A 20,358-nucleotide genomic window follows, 5' to 3' on the forward strand; every position below is an offset into this window, starting at 1 on the left:
CTCGCCGGCAGCTACCTTTAATCAGGCGCGCCACCGTGTTCTGTACCAGTTGCAGCTTCCGGACCGTTTTCAAGGGTAGCCCCATGTAGAGCGCATTACAGTAGTCTAGGCGAGAGGAGACCAGAGCATGTACCACCGATGGGAGCAGATGAGTGGGAAGGTAGGGGCGTAGCCTCCGTATCAGATGGGAGTTGATAAAGCGCTGCCCAGCTCACAGCCGAAACTTGAGCTTCCATGGACAGTTGAGAGTCAAAAATGACCCCGAGGCTACAGACCTGGTCTTTTAGGGGCAATTGTACCCCATTGAGCACCAGGTCCAAATCTCCTAACCTTCCCTTGTCTCCCACAAACAGTACCTCGGTTTTGTCAGGGTTCAGCTTCAGCTTATTCCTTCCCATCCAGCCACTCACCAATTCCAGGCACTTGGATAGGGTTTCTACAGCCAACCTCGGTGAAGATTTAAATGAGATAGAGCTTTGTGTCATCCGCATATTGGTGACACTGCAGCCCAAATCTCCTGATGATAGTCCCCAGCGGCTTTATATAGATGTTAAATAGCATCAGGGAGAGGATGGAGCCCTGTGGCACCCCACAAGTGAGAGGCCAAGGGTCCGAAACCTCATCCCCCAATGCTACTCTTTGGTGCCTATCAGAGAGGAAGGAATGGAACCACTGCAATACAGTGCCCCCTATGCCTAACCCCTCCAGGCGATCCAGAAGGATACCGTGGTCAACGGTATCAAAAGCTGCTGAGAGGTCCAGGAGATGGAGGAAGGTGCACTCACTCCTATCCAACGCTCTCCTCATATCATCCACCAAGGCGACCAAGGCTGTTTCAGTCCCATAGCCAGGCCTGAAGCCCGACTGAAATGGATCCAGATAATCCGCTTCCTCCAAATGCACTTGCAACTGCTTCGCCGCCACCTGCTCAACCGCCTTGCCCAAGAATGGTAAGTTTGAGATTGGGCGAAAGTTGTTCAAATCTTGGGGATCCAAGGAGGGCTTCTTTAAAATTGGTTTTATTACTGCCTCCTTGAGGGCTGATGGCATTATGCTCACTTCCAAGGATGCATTTACCACTGCCTTGATCCCCTCGCCCAATCTGTTCTTGCAGCTCATAATGAGCCACGACGGGAAAGGGTCGAGTAAGCAGGTGGTTGGCCTTAAGGTTGAAAGCACCTTGTCCACCTTGTCTACCATGGGGCTACAGTGCCCCTCCTCTGTTCTCCCCCCAAACACTCCCAAGGCTCGGAATCCATGAGGGATAATGAAACATCTTTTGTTATGCCCCTGACCACCCAATCAGGTTTACCAGCCACAGTGACAGGCCCATTTCCACAAAAAATAATGAACCTCTTAACAGGACAGAACATGCTTGAACAAGCAAGGTTGCCTGATTAGATTGAGACGGATTCCAACTGACAGCCGATGATACAAACCAAAACTGCATCCAAAATTGCCTGGGCGGTAAGAACAACAACTGGAACATTTGGCTGTTTTTTTTTTAAAAAAAACAACAACACCTTGTTTGAATTGGGACTTGGCTGGAAGAGGCATATGCCCTGATGAAAAGAATGAGAGGGCCTCTGAGCATATGCATTATGTGGGCTTTTTTTGGAAAATTCTGAACTGGAAAAATATCCAGAATTTTTCCATTGTGCTAAAGTGACAGAAGCCTGGCTTCGTATTTTTGATTTACATTCAGTAAACTTTTTTTAAAAAAAGTATGATGTTAATTTTACATGCTGTATTAATATCTGAAAAGTTTTTCTGATAACCAAAAGTAATTGAATTGAAAATGTTTTATTGGGGAGGAAAAGCTATGCATGTTTACTCAGAAGTTAGTCCCAATGAGTTCAATGGACTTACTCCTAGGTAAGTGGGTACAGGACTGCAGCCTTACAGTGCAATCCTATACCCGCTTACCCGGGAATAAGCTCCATTGAACTCAGTGGGACCTTCTCAGTAGAACTTGCACTGGATTTATTTCATTGTAAAATTATTTATGACCGAAAATGGACCCCTAAGGTGACTTAGGACTGTAAATATTGGAAGAAATGACACCGTAGCAGTCACTTCTCTACATTTAAATTTTCAGGAAAAATGGAAGGAAATCAGGCCTGAAGAGCTACCTGCATGAATAGATGGGCTTCCCAGGACATCTGGAGAAACACGCCCCCCCCCCTTAACGACCACATTGTTTTTAGATTTAGATTAGAGGATCCATTCTAAGTTTCAGTGCCTGCATCCCTTCAGTTACTGTTGTTGTAAATGCAAAACTGAAGTTCTAAAAATGCAACCATTTATACAGAAACAATATAGCAGCGATACACTGGAAGTGACCCGAAGGAGCCGGTCTGGGGCTTGGCAGCCCCCACGAAGGAAGTGGCCTCCGGGAACAGCCCAAGACTGCCACCCCTCCCCTTTTTCACCGACAAGAGCGCTTAAAAATGCCACAGCTGCCCTTCCCCCTCCCAGGAATGGGCCGACGCGGAAAGTTGCTGTGGGCACTGGGCGGGGGTCCCGACCTGCACCAAGCCGCCCCCCCACCGCTCGCGTAACGAGTCTCTCCCCCAAGGCCCCGGCCCCTCTCGCCCCCGATCCACTGGGGAAGCGTCGGGCTTGGAAAACGGCCGGCTGGTGGAGGGGTGAAGCACACCCCAAACCTCGCTCTCATAGGAACAGGGGCTCTGTGGGGCGGGCATGGCGGGTCCGGGCCGCCACTCCCACCGTGCACCGGCCGGGCCGTCTCAGCGGATGCCGAGCCGAGTCAAGCCCGCGCGTTGCCCTCGAATCAGCGCCCCCGCCCGGTTCAGAGGGGTCCGGCAGCACCTACTTGCCAGCGGCCGCCTTGCCGGGACTGTTGGGGGTTGCACCGCCACCACCACCCCGCGGTGGGAAGCAGAGAGAAAGAGGCGGCGGAGAGTCCCTTTGCCGGCGTTTTTATTAAAAAGGGTGGTCGTACAAAAGGAAGATCAAAGTCTTTGGGGGCTTTTTTTCCCTGCCCCCCCCCGCCTGGGGAGCCAAGGTGCGCGGAGGGTCCAAGCGCCTTACTGTCCGCCTAGCCAGGCCGGCCTTATCCCGCTTGCAGGTCCCCCAAGCCAAAATGGACAGGGGGGGCTTTGGGAAGCGTGGCGCAGACGCGGGGAGCCGCACTCGCACCCGAGCAGGAAGCAGGCGGGCGAGTCTCCCCGACGGGATAAGGGCATATGGACCATCAGCCCCGGGAGCGAAGGCTTGACGGGCAGGCTGGGTGGGGACTCAGCTCCCAAAGACCACGGGGGGGGCGTGGCTGTGCTGCGATGATGGCGGACTCCCTCGCGGGATTCTCTGGGGCCGAGCCACACACCCCACGGCACTTGCGCCTCTGGAAATGCCCCCCTTCGGTGGCCTTAAACCCCTCCCCCTCTGGCTTCAGGGTGGGGGAGAAGGCCCTGGACAGATCGCGGAGGCACAGGACGGCTGGCGGATCTGGCCGTGCTGCCTGGATCCAGTAGATCACGTGCGGACGGGGAGGTCCTGCCCCCCAAGGGCGCTGTCGATGCGTGTGGCGACTCCTCCTCCATGGGGCTCTGCTCTCCTCCCGGGGCGCTCACTTGGGTTCACGGGCAGCAGGAAAAGAGGGGCCTCCACCCCCCCAAGTAGTTTGTCGCCCAGGGCCGAGGCCACGCATCCTCCCGCTCCGGCGCATCACTCCAGCTGGTACTTCTCGCTGTTGGGGGAGAACGACCTGGAGAGGCCGAAGGGGACCCTGGGGTGCATGTTGATGAGTCCGGAGGTGATGAGCGCCCCGAAGCCGTGCTGGTGGGAGAAGGCGTAGCCGGAGCGCCGCGACGCTCTGCGCTGCAAGGGCCGCTTGAGGACCGGGGCTGGGCGCCCCTTCTGCAGCTCCCTCACCAGTCGCAAAACCTGCGGGCACACAGAGGAGAAGCTGCAGTCGGGCCTGGCGGACAGGCAGGGCGCGGCGGGGCAGCCCCTCTCCTTATCGGGGGGCCCAGCCGGCACCGGAGGGCGGGGCAGCAACTACGTTCAGCATCCCAGCATTTGACAAGCGGACGCCTCCCTCGTTTCCGTGTTTTGTCCTGGCTGCAACGCTGGCGCGAGCGTGGCTACTTTAGGGTCACAGAAATGGTGCTTCCCGGCAGTTCGAAACAAAAAACCTCCCATTTTTGCTCTATTCCAGTGAGTAACTCCCAACTCCCTCTTTGCCCCCCCATCTGTATGAATTCGTTGGTTTTTTTCCTTTAAAAAGTGTGTGAATGAATAAATGCAAAAATTGGGGCATATTATACTGTTAAATAGGCCTTCTTTTGACAGCCCCCAAACCATGGAACTCCCTCTCTGCGGAGCTGCGTCCAGCATTGACCCTTTGCATTTAAGATGCACCTGTTTGCCCTGCTCTTGGGAAGCCAGGTGTGGATCTTTGTCTTCCCTGCACGTGGAGCGGTCACTTACTTGTCCCATGTTTTTATTGCCACTGTTTTATGGGTTACTGATTATCTGTATTTTCATAAATGTAACCCACCTGGGGAGCTAAGGACGGAAGAATGATCAGACTTAAGTAAGCAAGGCAGCTGAGCCTTGCTGTGGGGCTTCTTCCGTATCTGGACTCCTAGGGCACATTATCACAAGCCCCCCTAGTGGGACCTCTCTTCATGCCTGGGGAGGGGTGTGTACATGTGGTGTGGCTTGCACTCAGTGCCTGCAACCGTAGGTGTTTTAAACGGTTAAGCGCCCTCTTTCCTCAGGTCCAGAGCAACTCCACCTTTGGCATGACCTCAATGGCCCTTACTAGATTTTAGATTTTTTTCAAAGCGATTGGGGGGGGAGAGATGGCGGTCTCCTTCCTTCATGCCAGGCTCAGCACACAGGAGCAGGCCTCTTCCTGTGGGATGCTTGGTGGCGGGGACGGTGCTCAGTCACTGAACTGTAGTGCTCATGTGCACTTCTAACAATAGGCACTTCTTCTTGCCCCAGTTCAGGATCATCCGCGCGTATAATCCACACTTTGCTCCCAGCTGCAGGTGGCCTGACCTGGTTCAGCAGCCCACTCGCCCCCGCTGGCATAGGCGGAAGCATCACAGATCCAGCAGGCAGCCCCTCCTCTCCCACCCCCTTGAAAAGGCTTGTAGGGAGGAGGAGTTACCTTGTCACTGATGGTCGGCTTGAGCTGCATCTTCAGGAACCGGAAGCCGACCACCGGCAGGACGCAGAGGATGACACAGAGGAAGACTGAGAGCCAGACGGTCGGCTGGTTCAAGGTGTTCCGAGCTGAGCCTGGCAAAAGAGGGGTGCAGGTGGCAGAAAGGGCCTCGCTCCAACTGCTGCACCCATTTGAACGGGGGGGAGGGGAGAGATGGCCTGTCCCCACATAGGGCTGGAGAGATTGGATTGTGGGGGGAGGCCGGGGGAGCGTCTTCCCCAACTTAGGGGCGCTTTTAGGACATGCAGTGCCCAGGCTGATTTCTAATAGGCCTTCAGGGGCCCCTTCAGCGGCTGCCTTTCTGCCCCTTCATGGCCCCCAAGTTGGGACCACCCTCTCCCAAAGCTGCCCACGCACAGGGGAGGCCTTTAGTGCGAGCTTGCGTGTCCCTGGCTGCGCCTTGGCACAGACATCCAGTCTGACTTGGGGCAGTTTCCCCCCCTCCCCAAATCGGAAGCTTCCCCTCTGGCTTTAATGGGAGCCCCCACCACCATAGCCCCCCCATTGCTCTGCAGACTAGGAGAGAAGGGGAGCTGCCTGCCCCTGCCCCTCCCCAATACACACCTACAAAAGGGAAGGAAGCCGTGAAGATCAGGTATGTGCCGTTGCTGTACATGGTGAAGGTGATGGCAAAGTACATGGCCAGGCTGCCCCAGATGAAGAGCTGGTTCACAGCTGTCCAGTAGGCAGTGTCCAGGCCCATCTGCAAAAGAGAGCAGGCCAAGGGATAATGCAGCCGCGGCAGCAGCACCAACAGCTCTGTTGGCAACAGGAAGAGTGGGACTCTCTCATCTAGCGACCCCGCCGGGCACTTGACTTGCCCAACTGGCCTCTGCCCAAGTAAGGCACCCGGGGGGGGGAATCTCCCAGGCAGGCACTGGCACCTCCTCCAGTCCAGCACCTTGTCTCCTCTGCAGGCCCAACAGGACTGAGCACCTTGCACTGAGGGTGCCATTCAGGCCGCAGTCCCAACCTGCCTGAACATCCAGCCAGCTGATCCCCAAGAGCCAACCCCAGTGCACCAGGCCCTCTAAAGCTGAACCTCAGAGCAGCCCCTCCTGGGCCTGAGGAGGACAGGCTCTGCCTATGCCCACGAGCTGCTTGGCCTGACAGAAACCTCGGGTCTTGAGCAATGGCCTCTTGTCCAGCCCTCCATTCCTGCCCTGGATCTTGACCTTCCTTCCACCTGGTTCTGACTCCACAACTGTCTCTGCCACTCGGGTCCTGAGCAGCCTTCTCTGGAAGCTTCTTGGCCTTGCCCCAAGCTCCTGCCTCCATCTGGCCCCTGGACGGACAGACTACTCCCCTGCCTGTCTCCTGGACCTAACCGCTGCTGGACCTGACATCCCTTTGCTCTAGGATTTAGCTCCTGCGATGCTGTGAGGAGGGAACTGCACAAGGAAGCGGAAAGTACCCGACCACAAGTGGGACCCCTCCCTTGCCAGGCACTGGGGAGAATCTGGGACAGCCCAGAGGAGGCGCAGCTGGCAGCCGGGCAGGCCACGCCTTCACAGTCACGGGTTTGGCCTGCCACAGAGCAGCGGCTGCCACTGCCACCCACCACTGAGTGTGCAAAGCACTTCTCCCATCTCCATAATGCTCACAGCCACAACCATGTTCTGATACACCCCAAGAATACAGGTTTTGCTCTGGCAGCCTGTCCCTGAGAGGGAAGTTCTGATCTGCCTGGTAAAAAGAGGAGCGAGCCTCCAGTTGGAGGGACCCAGGCATGCATGTGCAAGGAAGCAGAGTTCCAAAACTACCTGGCGGTCCGCTCTGAGCCCCACCCAAAGCCTCAGCCAGGCACTGCAGCGAGGGTCTGAGCCATACACTCCGGGGGCAGCCCCTAAATATAGGCAGTGGGGCCTCTGTTGGGACCACCAGAGGCAAGGCTGGGGGCTGCAGGGAAAGGACCTTGACAGCAGTTCACGGGGGGGGGATCAGCAGAGGGGGACTAGACTACTTAAGAATATCAGAGGTGCCCTGAAGCTGAGTCATGCCAAAGGGGGCCGGTCTCATCCAGCATGAATGTCTCCGGCCCAGACGGTCCCAACGGGCCGTACGCTGAGCCCACACCCTAGGCCATGGGGCTGACGGAGAGTTGGGAGGTCTGGAAAGCAAAATTTAGGCTGCCAGGTAGGATGCTGAAAGCCAGAGCCTCCAAGGGAGCGTTCTCTGAAATGCTGCTGGTTCCACGCGCGGGGCCGGCCAGCCAGGCACACCTTTGTCCTCTCAATGCGTGGACGAGGGGTCTGGATTTGTAAGGCACTGGGGAACATTTGGGACCAGCAGGGTCTCTACAGAAGGGACGGGCTCCACTGGGACTGGGGTAGAAACAGACTGCTGGCGCTTGAACCCCAAAAGGCGGCGGCGGAGCTTTTCAACTGATTGAGGTGGGAAAGCTATCATGAGTTGAGGAGGGCTCAAAATAAATCCCCCCCTGGGATAAAGATGAAAAAAAGATGAGACTTCAAGTGGGGTAGAGCCAGAAGTAGGCCCTGTGAGGGCAAGGGCACAAGGCAGAAGCCAACGTACCACAGATGCGTGAAGAGAGACACTGTACACAAGTGTTTATCCGCTAATGCTGGAAGCCTCTGAGGCAAGATGGCAGAACTGGAGGGCTTGTTCATCGAGGATGGAGCAGCGGGACAAGTTACAGACTTCTGTTTGGATGCCAGTTGCTGGAAACCGCAGGAGGGGCGGAGAGTGCTCTTGCACTCCCTGCTTGCGGGCTTCCCCTAATGGGCACCTGGCTGGCCACTGTGAGGACAAGATGCTGGACTAGATGGGCCCCCTTGCGCCTGATCCTGCGGGCTCTTCTGATGTCCTTATTCTGCTCTCAAAGTGGCCAATCAGATCCCCCAAAGCAGGGGTGGGGAAGCTTGGGGGAGGGGGTGGATGCTGCCCTCCAAGCCTCTCTAGCCGGCCCTCAGAACTCTCCCAGGCCACTCCCCTCACTGGCCCTGCTCTGCACCCTGAGTGTTTCTGCCTGGCTGGAGTGACGTCTCTGGATGGAGGATGCAGAGAGGTGTGTGTGTGAGAGAGAATGTGTATAAGTAGCCTACTGAACAAAAGGAAAATTCACTTTTGCCCTACCCCTTTGACATCTGGCTCCACCCACAACTGGCATGCGGCCCTCAGGAGTTTGCCCAGAAGGGAATGTGGCCCTTGGACTGGGAAAAGTTCCACACCGCCACAACCCACACTTTGTTGGAATATGTGGTTCAACTCCAACTTGTGGGTTGAGGCTGCATGCGGTTAAAAAGGGTAGCTAGAGAGGAGACCTCCTGATTGCTAGCCTAATACCTATCCTTTGATCTCCTGCTGACTCGCCCTTCCTGCTAGACTGATATTCTCAGGATGTTGACCACATCTCCTTCCTCCTCCTTTCTCTTGAGAGGGAGAGCAGACATCTTCTCTTTGTCTCTCCCTCTCCTCCAAGCATGAGGGCAAACACTAGGCTTAGTGTTTGCATCTCCAACTTAGCTAGTTAGCTAGATGTAGAACTCTTTCCTATCAAGTACATGTACTTCCAGAATAAAGTAGTTATTTCTTATTTTAAAGCTTAAAGTCTCTGTCTGACTAATCTGCAGGGAAGGTGTAATCTTTAGCAAAGATTCAAACACACATGTAGGCTCACTCAGAACTCTCCATTCCCAGCATCGCCACTCTCCGACACACTTGAGCACAACAGCAACTCTCCCCACTTGTGATTCCCAGCAGCTGGTTATGCAGAGGCATAGTGGAGGTAGAACAGCCATTGTGGCTAGTAGCCATTATATAGCTTGCCCCCTCCTTTTAAAGTCATTCATGTTGGCAGGCACGGCTACACCTTGTGAGAATGAATTCCATAGTTTAACTACTCCCTTTTGTCATAGAATCCCAGAACAGTAGCGGTGGAAGGGGCCCGTGAGGCCATCAAGTCCAGCCCCTGCTCAGTTGCCTATCCTGAATCTCCTGCCACTCAGTTTCTCTGGTGGCCCCACTGGGTTCTAGCATTATGACAGAGGAAGGAAAACCTCTCTAGCCACTTTTGCCACACGCCATGCACACTCTTGCACACCTCTACTGTGCACCTGCTAGAGCTGCCATCCCTTCCCATAAAATCAGAGCAGAGATCAAGACAATGCCACTGGAATGGTTGGGAAAGTGGGCTATCCCCCTTGTGCAGGAGGAGGCCTCTGCCAGGAAGACTGGGAGGCCTGGCAAAATAAGATCTTGGGGAGGAGTTAGGGGCAGCCCTCTATTTATTCTGGTTCGACATGGACTGTGGGGGTGGGAGCCTTTCTGGATGCATCCTGAACACACACACATGCACCCGACCGATCCCAAGGGGCGTTCTCAGGCTCAGGGTCACCCCAGAAAGGCTTTGTAGGGACACAGTTCTCCAGAGTAGTTGTTTCGTGTCAGTCTCGTCCTCTCGCACACGCACGCACATGCACGCACACAGGAGTCAAAACTGTCACGACAAACGGGCATGACCTGCACGGAGACCACAATGAGCAGGCAGGTCTGAGCCGTGAGGGCAAAGGACTGGTAGTCAGCGATGGCCTTCCCGTCGCTGCGCAGGGAGTTGAACAAGGTCCCGCAGGGCACGAAGAAGAGCACCAGGGAGCTGTACACGCTGTACAGCATGCACTTGGCAAACTCCCTCTTGTTGAAGTAGCGGTTCTGCTGGCCAGGCGCGTAGAGCTGGGGGAACTGCAAGCTCCACTTCTCGTCCACGTCCTGCGGGCAGAAAGGAAGGGGCTGAGGGGCAGGTGAGGCGCCCCCCGTCCTCCAGGCCTACCCCCTCTGCACAGCCTCCAGGTTAAGCCCTCAGTCCTAACCCTGCACCAGAAGGAAAGCCCACACCCAGACTGCATTTGCTCCCTTGGGAAGCATAACACAACACTGTGCAACCGCACAACACTTTTGTCTTATTGAAAGGACACACACACCTCTGCCCCTCTGCTCACCAGCCCTGCACCCCCAAACATACACACAGAGGGAGCCCCCTCACACACATACCCCAGGCACCCCCATACACACACTCTGTGTTTCTCACCCCCCCCACATACACGGACTCTGAAACACACACACTTGCAAATGCACCCCCCGGCACCCCACTCCCCTCGCCACCCCCCATCGCAATTCCCTCCAGTGCCTCCAGGCGTTGTTGCACACCAGCTAACCACTAACACTCCTGGCCTGTTCCTGTGCTGCACTGTTGGCCACAGTGCTGCCCACCACCACCGCCCCCCCCCGTTTCCCCTCGCCACAAACTGTGCTGCTGCCACACAGCACTGCTCAGCGTGCCTAGGCTGCCTCCCCACTCTACACCTGCCTCACTCTCCGGCCCCACAGCCGCCTGTTATGAAACCCCTTGTTGGGAACTGTTATTAAATGTGTTATGGGTTTGAAGGAGTTAACGGAATGCCTGGGAGTCTGAGTGATGTAAGGCTGCCAGGTTGGGGGGGGCAAGTGAGAGAGTTCTAAGGGAGGTTTGAATAAAAAAGAGAGTTTGCTTCTGAGAGTTAGCAGAGTTTTTGTGTTGTTGGGATTTGGAGTGCGAGGAGGGAGGTGGTGTGGTGGGAGTGAGCTGGGTGGAAAAGGGTGGATTACGTATTAGAGGTGGTAGGGCAGGCAGGGGAGCGAGAGACTATACATCCATATATCAATATCAAGATATCAATGACATCTTGTATTTTAATAAAGTTATTTGGTTCATTTAAACTCCTGCGTGTCTGCCTGGTCATGTGGGCTACCAGATCAGGTACTATTCAGTTCTTGCACCTACATCCTGTTGTGCCAACAGGGCATGCCAGTGATCACTTTCTGGGTGGGACGAAAGGTGGAAGGGCTGAACCTTGTGGGGCAGAGAGCAAATCTGGCCCAGGCTGAGGCAAGTGTCCTGTCGGGTGGGGATCACCTGAACCAAGCGTGGGTGGCAGGAGGGATAATTGCTGGTGAAGGGTGGTTTTGCAACACCACCCATTCGCCCTGCACCCTCACCCTACACTTACTTTGTTCCCCCCCCTGCCAGCCATCCTGGATTCCCTCATGCCCTCGGCTCACTTGCCGCCCTGCCAACACACCACATCCCCACACAGAATCATAGAATAGTAGAGTTGGAAGGGGCCTCTAAGGCCATCAAGTCCAACCCCCTGCTCAATGCAGGAATCCAAATCAAAGCATTCCCGACATGACACTGCCTCTTCTGTTCAGTATAAGGCCTGCAGTAATTCAGGATGCAGCCAGCACCACTGACTTCTGGTGGCTGTTCAGCTTCTGCTTAAAAGCTGCCAGCAAAGGAGAACCATCAACTCTCCCAAGCAGCTCTTATCGTCAAGACGTTTCTCCCTAAAGTTCATCCAAAATCCGCTTCCCTGTAATCTCTGGTGCCACGGCCTGTCCCTGGGAACACCATGCTGTTGCGATGATCTTTCGGTGAATGCTGAGGGCGGGGGAGCGCCCCTGCAGCCGGCACTATCTTACCATCTGACCTCTGTCTGCTTGCCCTTAATATCAGCAGTATTTACATCTTAATGCCTTTGTTGTTGGCTTCTGAAGAGAACTTCCCTGTTAGTTCGACTTGAAGGGGTTTGTTTGCCGCCCCCCCCCCCCGCTGAATGTACTGGATGTTGGATGCTGAGATCAAGAGGGGGTGTTGTTTTTCGGTCTTGCATATGGACTCTCACTCACACCGGTCTTGGTGCAAGGGTGGTGAGACTCATATCACGAGTTTCCATCTGAAGGCGCACTTTTTGGACTATACAGATGAGAAGCCTTATTGTAACTGAGTTAGTCTCTATGTTATTGTTTAGCTTTCTTGCTTAGTGTTTGGTGTTTTTGATGTTTTATATGTTTTTTGCTTTGTACGTCGCTCAGAGTGGCTGGGTAGCCAGCCAGATGAGCGACTAAGAAATCGAATAAATAAATAAATAAATAAATAAATAAATCTCCACTCATTGGTTCTAGTGCCACCCTCCAGACATTCAGCCCATGGCAGCCTTGTCTCTCCTGCTTCTCCTCTTGTGCAACTGCAAGCCCGAGTCCAGGCCCTGCCTTTTCAGCCTCTTGTTACACTGCAGAGAGCACGTAACAGTGGCAGCTGAGTGACTCTAGAACAAGGGTGGTGAGCCTGCAGCCCGTGGGCCACAAGGCCCATCACCCTCATCCCAAACCAGGCACCTGTTCTTCCCTTTGCAAAGTGCCCCTTCTATCTCTGGATCAGGACCACTGCTAGAAAGTCTTGGAGAGGCTCAGGAAGTGGGAGAAAGCTCCCTTTCCTCTCTCAAAGGCCTTCAAACGATGGCAGCTGACCAAGGGAAAAGTACTCTTCACACACCTAAGAGGTGGCATCCAGTTTTGGAAAGGCTTCTCTCCCCATCACAGTGCTAGGCTAGAAGCCTTCTCCTCCTAGCCCAGCACTGTGTTGGGGAGGGACCCAAAGAGGAAGAAAACGGAAGATATCGGAAAAAGCCAATGTGGCTACACGGAAGACTGGTGGAGGAGGTAAAAGTAAAAAAGAGCATGTATAAAGAATGGAAGGAAGGATGCATCACCAAGGAAGAGTACCGATGAGCGGCTCGTACTTGCAGGAATAGCGTAAGGAAAGCTAAAACCCAGAATGAGCTGAGGCTGGCGAGGGAAGCGAGGAACAACAAAAAGGGGTTTTTCAGATATGTTCGAAGCAAGAGAAAGACCAAGGAAATGGTGGGACTGCTGCTCAATGAGGATGGCAAAATGTTGACAGATAACAAGGAAAAAGCGGTACTGCTCAACACCTATTTTGCGTCCATCTTCTCCCTAAAAGGGAACAGTGTGCAACCTTGCATCGGTAGCAATCTCAGTAAGGGATCAGGATTGCAGTTCAAGATTGATAAGGAGATAGTCAGGAAATACCTAGTTAACCTAAATGAGTTCAAATCTCCAGGGCCTGATGAACTGCATCCCAGAGTATTGAAGGAACTTGCGGATGTACTCTCGGAACCTCTTGCCATCATCTTTGAGAAATCCTGGAGAACGGGAGAGGTGCCAGAGGATTGGAGACGGGCAAACGTCCCGCTTTTTAAAAAGGGTAAAAAAGAAGATCCGGGGAATTACAGGGCGGTCAGTCTGACTTCAATACCGGGAAAGATATTAGAACAGATAATAAAAGAGTCCATTGGCAACTATCTAGATGACAATCCTGTGATTAGTAGGAGCCAGCATGGGTTTGTCAAGAAAAAATCCTGTCAAACTAATCTCATCTCTTTTTTTGATCGGGTCACTAGCTTAGTAGATGGTGGAAATGCTGTACATGTCATCTATCTAGATTTCAGCAAAGCGTTTGACAAAGTCCCCCACGACCTTTTGATTAGCAAACTGGTCAAATGCGGACTACATGGAAATACTGTCAGGTGGATTCACAACTGGTTGGAAAACCGTACTCAGAGTGGTTGTCGGTGGCTCTGCTTCGGACTGGAAGGAGGTCTTGAGTGGAGTGCCCCAGGGTTCTGTCCTGGGGCCGATACTCTTCAACATTTTTATCAATGACTTAGATGATGGGGTGGAGGGAAGCCTTATGAAGTTTGCGGATGATACGAAACTGGGAGGGATAGCTAACACAATGGAAGACAGGAATAAAATCCAAAGGGACCTGGATAGACTAGAAAATTGGGCTGAAATTAATAAAATGACATTCAATAAAGACAAATGCAGGATTCTGCACTTAGGCCACAAAAACAAAATGCACGGGTACAGGATGGGAAATACCCGGCTTAGCAGTAGTGCGTGTGAGAAGGACCTTGGAATTGTAGTGGATCGCAAGTTGAACATGACCCAGCAGTGTGATGCTGCGGCAAAACAGGCAAACACGGTTTTGGGATGCATAAACAGAGCTATAGTTTCCAGGTCGAGGGAAGTAATAGTCCCACTATATTCTGCATTAGTCAGGCCTCATCTGGAATACTGCGTTCAGTTCTGGGCGCCTCATTTTAAGAAAGATATAGACAAGTTAGAGCGGGTTCAGAGGAGGTCGACGAGGATGATAGCCGGTATGGAGAACAAGTCTTATGAGGAAAGGTTGAAGGAACTTGGCATGTTCAGTCTGGTGAAGAGAAGGCTGAGGGGTGACATGATTGCACTCTTTAAGTACCTGAAGGGCTGTCACATAGAGGAGGGTACAGATTTGTTCCCTGCTGCCCCAGAGGGTAGGACTAGGTCTAATGGTTTTAAGTTGCAGGAGCGTAGATTCAGATTGGAAATTAGAAGGAACTTCTTGACAGTAAGGGCAGTTCGGCAATGGAACCGACTGCCTAGGGAGGTGGTGGGATCCCCTTCGCTGGATGTCTTCGAGCAGAGGCTGGACAGCTATCTGTGGGAGATGCTCTAGCTGTGGATTTCCTGCTGTGAGCAGGGGGTTGGACTCGATGGCCTCCAAGGCCCCTTCCAACTCTATCCCCTCCTGTGATGAGTGTGTGTGCGTGTCTGCCTGCCTGCGTGCTGTCTGGGCATGCTGTGTGGTCGGTCTGTCTGTGTTGTATGCGTGCATGATGTTTGCGTGCATGATGTCTGTGCTGGAGGGGCAGCCGACCCTCAGCGCAACCCCCAAGCTAGTTTAGCCACCCCTACTATAAAGAATGGGCCCAGCCATTTGTGCAGAGGTACCCTGTCCTGAGCCACTGCAATGTCCTCGTGCCAGACAGGGCCTTGCCATCAGCTTGGGGACTGAACCCGACCTGGCAGAAAGCCCACCCAAGAACTGCAAACAACGCATACCTGGTCGAAGAGGCTCATTCCCAGCACAGGTAAGGAGGTGTACACCATGTTGTAAAGAGTGATGAACCACTCATCATAGACTGTCTGCAGAGAAAGAAAGAAAGTGATTGAAGAGAGGAAGACAATGAGAAAAATGGGAAGGGCGGGCAAACACAGAGGAGTCCCAGCACAATGGGCACATGAGCAACTGGGGGGACTAGCAGGGGGCTTAAATCCTTCTGAGATTAGTTGGAAAGCCAAGGATATAAATGGGGAGGGAATACAGTGGCAGAAATGACGAGCAATACATGAAGTGGGCATCTTAGTGTGACACAGCAGCTCCAGTGAAAGTGTGGGGAGACTCAGGTTCAAATCTCCACTTGGCCATGAATTTGATGAGGTGGTCTGCAGAGGGTTGCCCCCTCTCTCAACCAGGACAACAACCCAGCAGAGTTGCTGCAAGGGTATATCAGAGCATAAGAAGAGCACAGCTGCTGGATCAGGCCCAAGGGGGCCCATCTGGCCCAGCATCCTGTTCTCATAGTGGCCAACCAGATGTCCCCAATGGGGACACCACAAGCAAGCAGGACCTGAGGGCAACAGCAGCATTCTACACATCTGCAAAAATGCAAACACAATTTGGGTTGGTCTTGCACAGTCCAATCCAATTCCTGTATAGCTTGGAGGAATTTGGTGACACGTGCCTCTGAGCATACGGTGAGTGCTGGCAACACCTGCAATCAGCCCAAATAACAGAAACAAGGCATGTGCTGTGTACGGCAGTACAATATCTCAGAGAGGAAGTCAGATCTTCTGCTCCCCTGGTGCATTCACTATTGCTGCCCAATTTCCCTGATTTTAAAAGTTTGATAGAAATATCTGTTGGCTATGGGTACATTCTTAAACCACCAGGGGATTTTTTTGCCTATTAGTGGATTTCTCTGCTTTTTAATCCAGGAGGTAAGAAATGGGATCCTGTGCAAGTTTGCTGAGAATGGATTGATTATTTGCATGCTTATTGAGTTCAGTGGGATTTACACCCATGCAATCATGCGTAGGATGAAACTGATCATGGGAGGGAGGGTTGAAGTGGGCAGGGGAGGAGGAAGAAGGAAGAGGGGAAGAAGGGAGGAGGAAAGGAGAGGGGAAGGAGGGGAGGGGATTTGAAGGGGAGGGGCAAAAGGGAGGGGATAGGAGGGCAGGCGTGATCATTTGCATGCTTTTTTAGTTCAAAGGGATTTACTCTTATAGAGTCATGCTTACGATAGGTGAAATTGACCTGGGACAGAAGGGGGAAGGGAGTAGATTGGGTGGGCGGGCACCGGGCACAGGAAGAGCCCCTTCTAAAAGGAAAATATTGTTCACATCATTGTTTTTCAGGGTTTCCCCCACCTTTTTGGGGGGGAGGAGAGCCTGGCTGGGAGTCCAGAGTCTGTGAGTTCAAATCCCCGTTCGTGTCTCCTGGGTGTCAAGGGCCAGCTAAAGATCACCCCCCCACAGGGAGTGGCTCAGGGGTGACGTGCCCTGCCACCTGTGCAGCAGTAGGCAAGCGGCATAGTCCCAAGGAGCCCAGTTGCCCCCCAGCTGGCAGTTGCGGACAAGGAAGGGGCTGGCTTGTGCAGCTGTGGCAAGCTGAGCAGGCCCTAGCCAGCTGGGGAGGACTAGCCTCAGAGGGAGGCAATGGTGAACCCCCTCTGAATACCGCTTACCATGAAATCCCTATTCAGAGGGTCACCATAAGTCAGGATCGACTGGAAGGCGGTCCATTTCCATTTTTTTATTCTACAGCAGGCACATGTAGTCTCCCACACAAATTTAAACCAAATTTAAATTGTAAGATTTGCTCAGATAAATGAAATATTGACTACAATACTTTTCAGGGATCACTTTGAAGAGAATTTTATTGAGACAATCAACAATAGCCCCTAATGAAGGCTGCACACTAATAGCCGAAATGCACTGGGCTTTTTATAAAGACATTTTAATGATATAAGCTTGCAAATAAACCATTTGGATATTTTCCACACGTTTTTTCATCATTCTGGGGTTCCCCCCCTTTTTTTCTTTGAATTTGTTGGATGACCTTCACCTCCCTACTCCAATCCACATCCATACCAGAACTTTATTCCACTTTAAACAGTCATGGCTCCCCCCAAAGAATCCTTGGAAGTATAGTTTGTGAAGGGTGCTGAGAGTTCTCAGGAGATGCCCAATTCCCCTCACAGAGCTGCAATCCCCAGAGGAGGGGATGACTGTTAAACCACTCTGGCCACTGGAGCTCTATCTGGGGAATAGGAGTCTCCTAACAACTCGCAGCATCGTTCACAAACTACACTTCCCAGGATTCTTTGGGGGAAGCCATGACTGTTTAAAGTGGAATAAATGCCTGGTATCAGTGTGGCCACCTGATTAACTAAGCCAAACAGCCGTGAAGCTGGCTTTTCGAAGCTGGCTTTTGCATGCCCAAAGCTATAATAGACTTCAATGTTAAATTTCTTAAATTAATTAAAAATCAGCCAGGCACTTTTTAAACTTTTAAACTGCAGAAGACGAAGGTCAGAATGGGGCAAAGTCAGTAATAGGATTACAGGTACTCTGTGAACATGGTTGATTTTTAATTATTTTTAACCAAATATGAGATTACTGACAGAAAAAAGTCCAACAGGGGTCAGGATTTCCCCCCTCTTGTTTTACACTTTGAACTCTTGATTCTCTGTTTTATGTATCACCAAGAAACCTTACAGCATTGTTAAGCAAGTGTGAGTTCAGGACTATACGTTTTGTAAGGTTTTGCTTTGAAATGAGTTTATGGAAAGCAGGAGAATGGCATGGGGGTATTTTCATGTTAATATTTATTTATTTATTTAGATCCTGCCCTTTCTCCCAGTAGGAGCCCTTGTTAATGCCTTCTCCCACAACAGCAGACATCTCTAGGAGCCAATAAACATGAATGGGGAGGGTGTTAGCTACTGAGAAGGGTCTTCTCAGTGGCTGACTCACCTCCTTTTACTCTGATTGGCACCAATTAGCAGGAAAGGACAAGGACGCATGTTAGAAGACTCTTCTCAGTGGCTCATAGGATACTGAAGACATAGGGATCCTGCACCCCAAAACGTAAGGGGTCTAAGACCCCAAGACCCAGATTAGTACACTCCTGCCGCTTGTGCAATAGGCATCTACCTTGCATTGAGTACAGTCAAGAGTGAAGTAAAATTAAAAAATGACAGAGGGAAAATCTCAAAGAAGATGGAGAGAGAAAGAAAAAATAAAAGCCACAGGAAAGGTCACCACAAGCCATAAACTGGAGAAGAAAGTGATGACTGTGGCAGTCAGAAGGGGCATGACCCAGGCCCAGGGTGGAGACTTTCAAACCTTGGCCGTTTAAAACCACGGCCAGTAGAGGGCAGCAGCAACCCACCAGATGACCGTGAATGAGAGGGAAGGGGCCTGCCTCTAGTCCCAGGATACAAACCTGAGCATTATTCTCTTTAAACTGGGGGGGGCGTTGTGGATTCTGGCCCTGCCTTCCTCCCAGAAGCTGCAGCTGGAATCCAGAGAGCTAATTCCAGCCAACTTGCCTATCCACCCTCCAAAGAGCCAAGGTAGGGCTCCTGCCCTCGGGAATTTGTGTGGGACCGCAATACCTTGTGGAACGCCTCTCCCACTATGAACCTACCCGTTCACTTCATTCAGTATCTAAGGCCCTCCTCCGGGTACCAACTCATCAGGAAGCCCGGAGGAATGTTGTTAGATCTAGGGCCTTTTCTGTGATGGCCCCCAAACTCTGGAACAGTTTTCCTGAGGAGATACGCCTGGCGCCTACGGTACTTTCTTTTAGGCGCCAGGTTAAGACCTGGCTATACTCCCAGGCATTTTAATGTTTTTACGTTTAATTTTTTGTTAGTTAACTTGCTGCTATGTGTTATTGATTTTATTATATTATTGTATTTTAATCCAGTTTTGTACACCGCCCAGAGAGCTACTAGCTATGGGCGGTCTAGAAATGAAACGAAATAAATAAATAATAAATAAAATAAATTTCCCTGGAAAGTGATGTGGCTCACACCTCTTCCAATGCAACCATTTCACACGCACAGCCAAGTCCAAATATTTGTTGGTTTCATTTAAGCTTGGGCCATCCCTCTCTCTCTCTCTCTCACACACAAAGAATACCTCATTTTCAATGCACAATATTCAGATGTGGATCAAAGGTAGTCCACCAAGGCCATTCCCCAGCCATCAAAATCCAGCACCCACAAGGGGTTGGGACTGGTCAAAGCAACCCATGCCCCCAAGTGCCCTTTGCATTCGTTGGCCTCCTCCTCCTCCACACGTTTGACAACAAGGTCCCATGGAGCAGACTGACTTTCTGGGACTTCTCCAACCAGCCCCTCTCTCTTCCTCCACCTGCCTGTGTGTGCGGGAGGGATGGGCGAGAACTGAGAGTCAGTCTGCATTTCACGGTGAATTTATCAAGTTTCCACTTTCTGAAGCAACAGGAGAAGGAAAACATAGCCAACCTTCAAAATTCGCACTTATTCGAATGTTGCGATGCAGTTCATCAACCGGTGTTTACAAAAATGCAAATATTAGGAGAAAGTGTGCATAAAAATGAATATATGAGTGAAAATATCATGCAAAAATGCATTATGCAATGAGAAATGGCACACAAAAATGTGTACATTAGTCAATACTCCCTACAAAAAATTGTCTATTAGGAGAAATTTGCATTAAAATGCTGGAGAATTTTCATGAGGACTTTTTTTAAAAAACACACCATAAACTGCTGCAGAAATGGGGAGAACTGAATTTAAGAATGGAAAAATGAGCCCCTGAGAGAACTGACATGGACCGATCTTTCTGTCCCGTGTGTGTTTAGCTTTTGCAATTTGCAGGGAACAGTTACAGCAGTAGCAGAATTAAGTCAGGATGTTCTTTCATTTGAGTTTGGTATTTCACATTTAAGCAGGGCATTATGCTGTATACAGAGGGCAGTATCCATCACGCAGGCAGCAGTGTTAAGAACTCAGGCTCTGGGGATGACTGAAACCAGACGGCGACCCCCGTCCCATCGTGTGCCTTTGTGCAGGAAACAGGCCACAGAGCCTGGCCTGCCTCACACACTCTGGACCCAGCCACTGCTTCTTGCTCAGGCACAGACCAAGGCCTGGCTCATATGATGTTGCATCAGGGATGGGGGAACCTGTGGGGCCCTCCAGATGTTGTTGGACTACAACCCCCTCCTCCTCCCTGGCCATTGGCCACACTGGCTGGAGCTGATGAGAGCTGACGTCCCACCACCTCTGGAGGGCCCCGCAGGTGTTCCCCATCTCTGCCTTCCAGATGTGCTTCCGGAGGATGCCCTTGGTTCTCTTTACACACAATACTGTATATCCTCACAATAACCTTGTGAGGTAGAGTGAGGGGCCCAA

At 52.0% G+C, this 20,358-nt stretch overlaps 1 protein-coding gene across 9 annotated transcripts in view; it reads right to left on the bottom strand.

Annotated features, from left to right (window-relative positions):
* Window positions 1-2,616: 2,616 nt before the first annotated feature.
* The window catches only part of LOC133377987 (phospholipid-transporting ATPase ID-like), a 109,668-nt gene continuing 91,926 nt past the window's right edge, over window positions 2,617-20,358 (bottom strand). For 3 of the 9 annotated variants that reach the window (XM_061612808.1, XM_061612785.1, XM_061612786.1), the window contains 5 exons: window positions 14,948-15,031; window positions 9,686-9,931; window positions 5,768-5,906; window positions 5,147-5,277; window positions 2,621-3,909 (listed from right to left, as the gene is read on the bottom strand). In XM_061612808.1, the coding sequence (XP_061468792.1) occupies window positions 3,691-3,909; window positions 5,147-5,277; window positions 5,768-5,906; window positions 9,686-9,931; window positions 14,948-15,031 (819 nt within the window). In that variant the 3' untranslated portion in view covers window positions 2,621-3,690. Of the gene's footprint in view, window positions 3,910-5,146; window positions 5,278-5,767; window positions 5,907-9,685; window positions 9,932-14,947; window positions 15,032-20,358 lie in introns of all 9 variants that reach the window. The other 6 variants (XM_061612790.1, XM_061612795.1, XM_061612805.1 and 3 more) reach the window with 4 other exon arrangements.

The sequence above is a fragment of the Rhineura floridana genome, chromosome 1 (assembly GCF_030035675.1).
Source record: "Rhineura floridana isolate rRhiFlo1 chromosome 1, rRhiFlo1.hap2, whole genome shotgun sequence".
Taxonomy (NCBI): domain Eukaryota; kingdom Metazoa; phylum Chordata; class Lepidosauria; order Squamata; family Rhineuridae; genus Rhineura; species Rhineura floridana.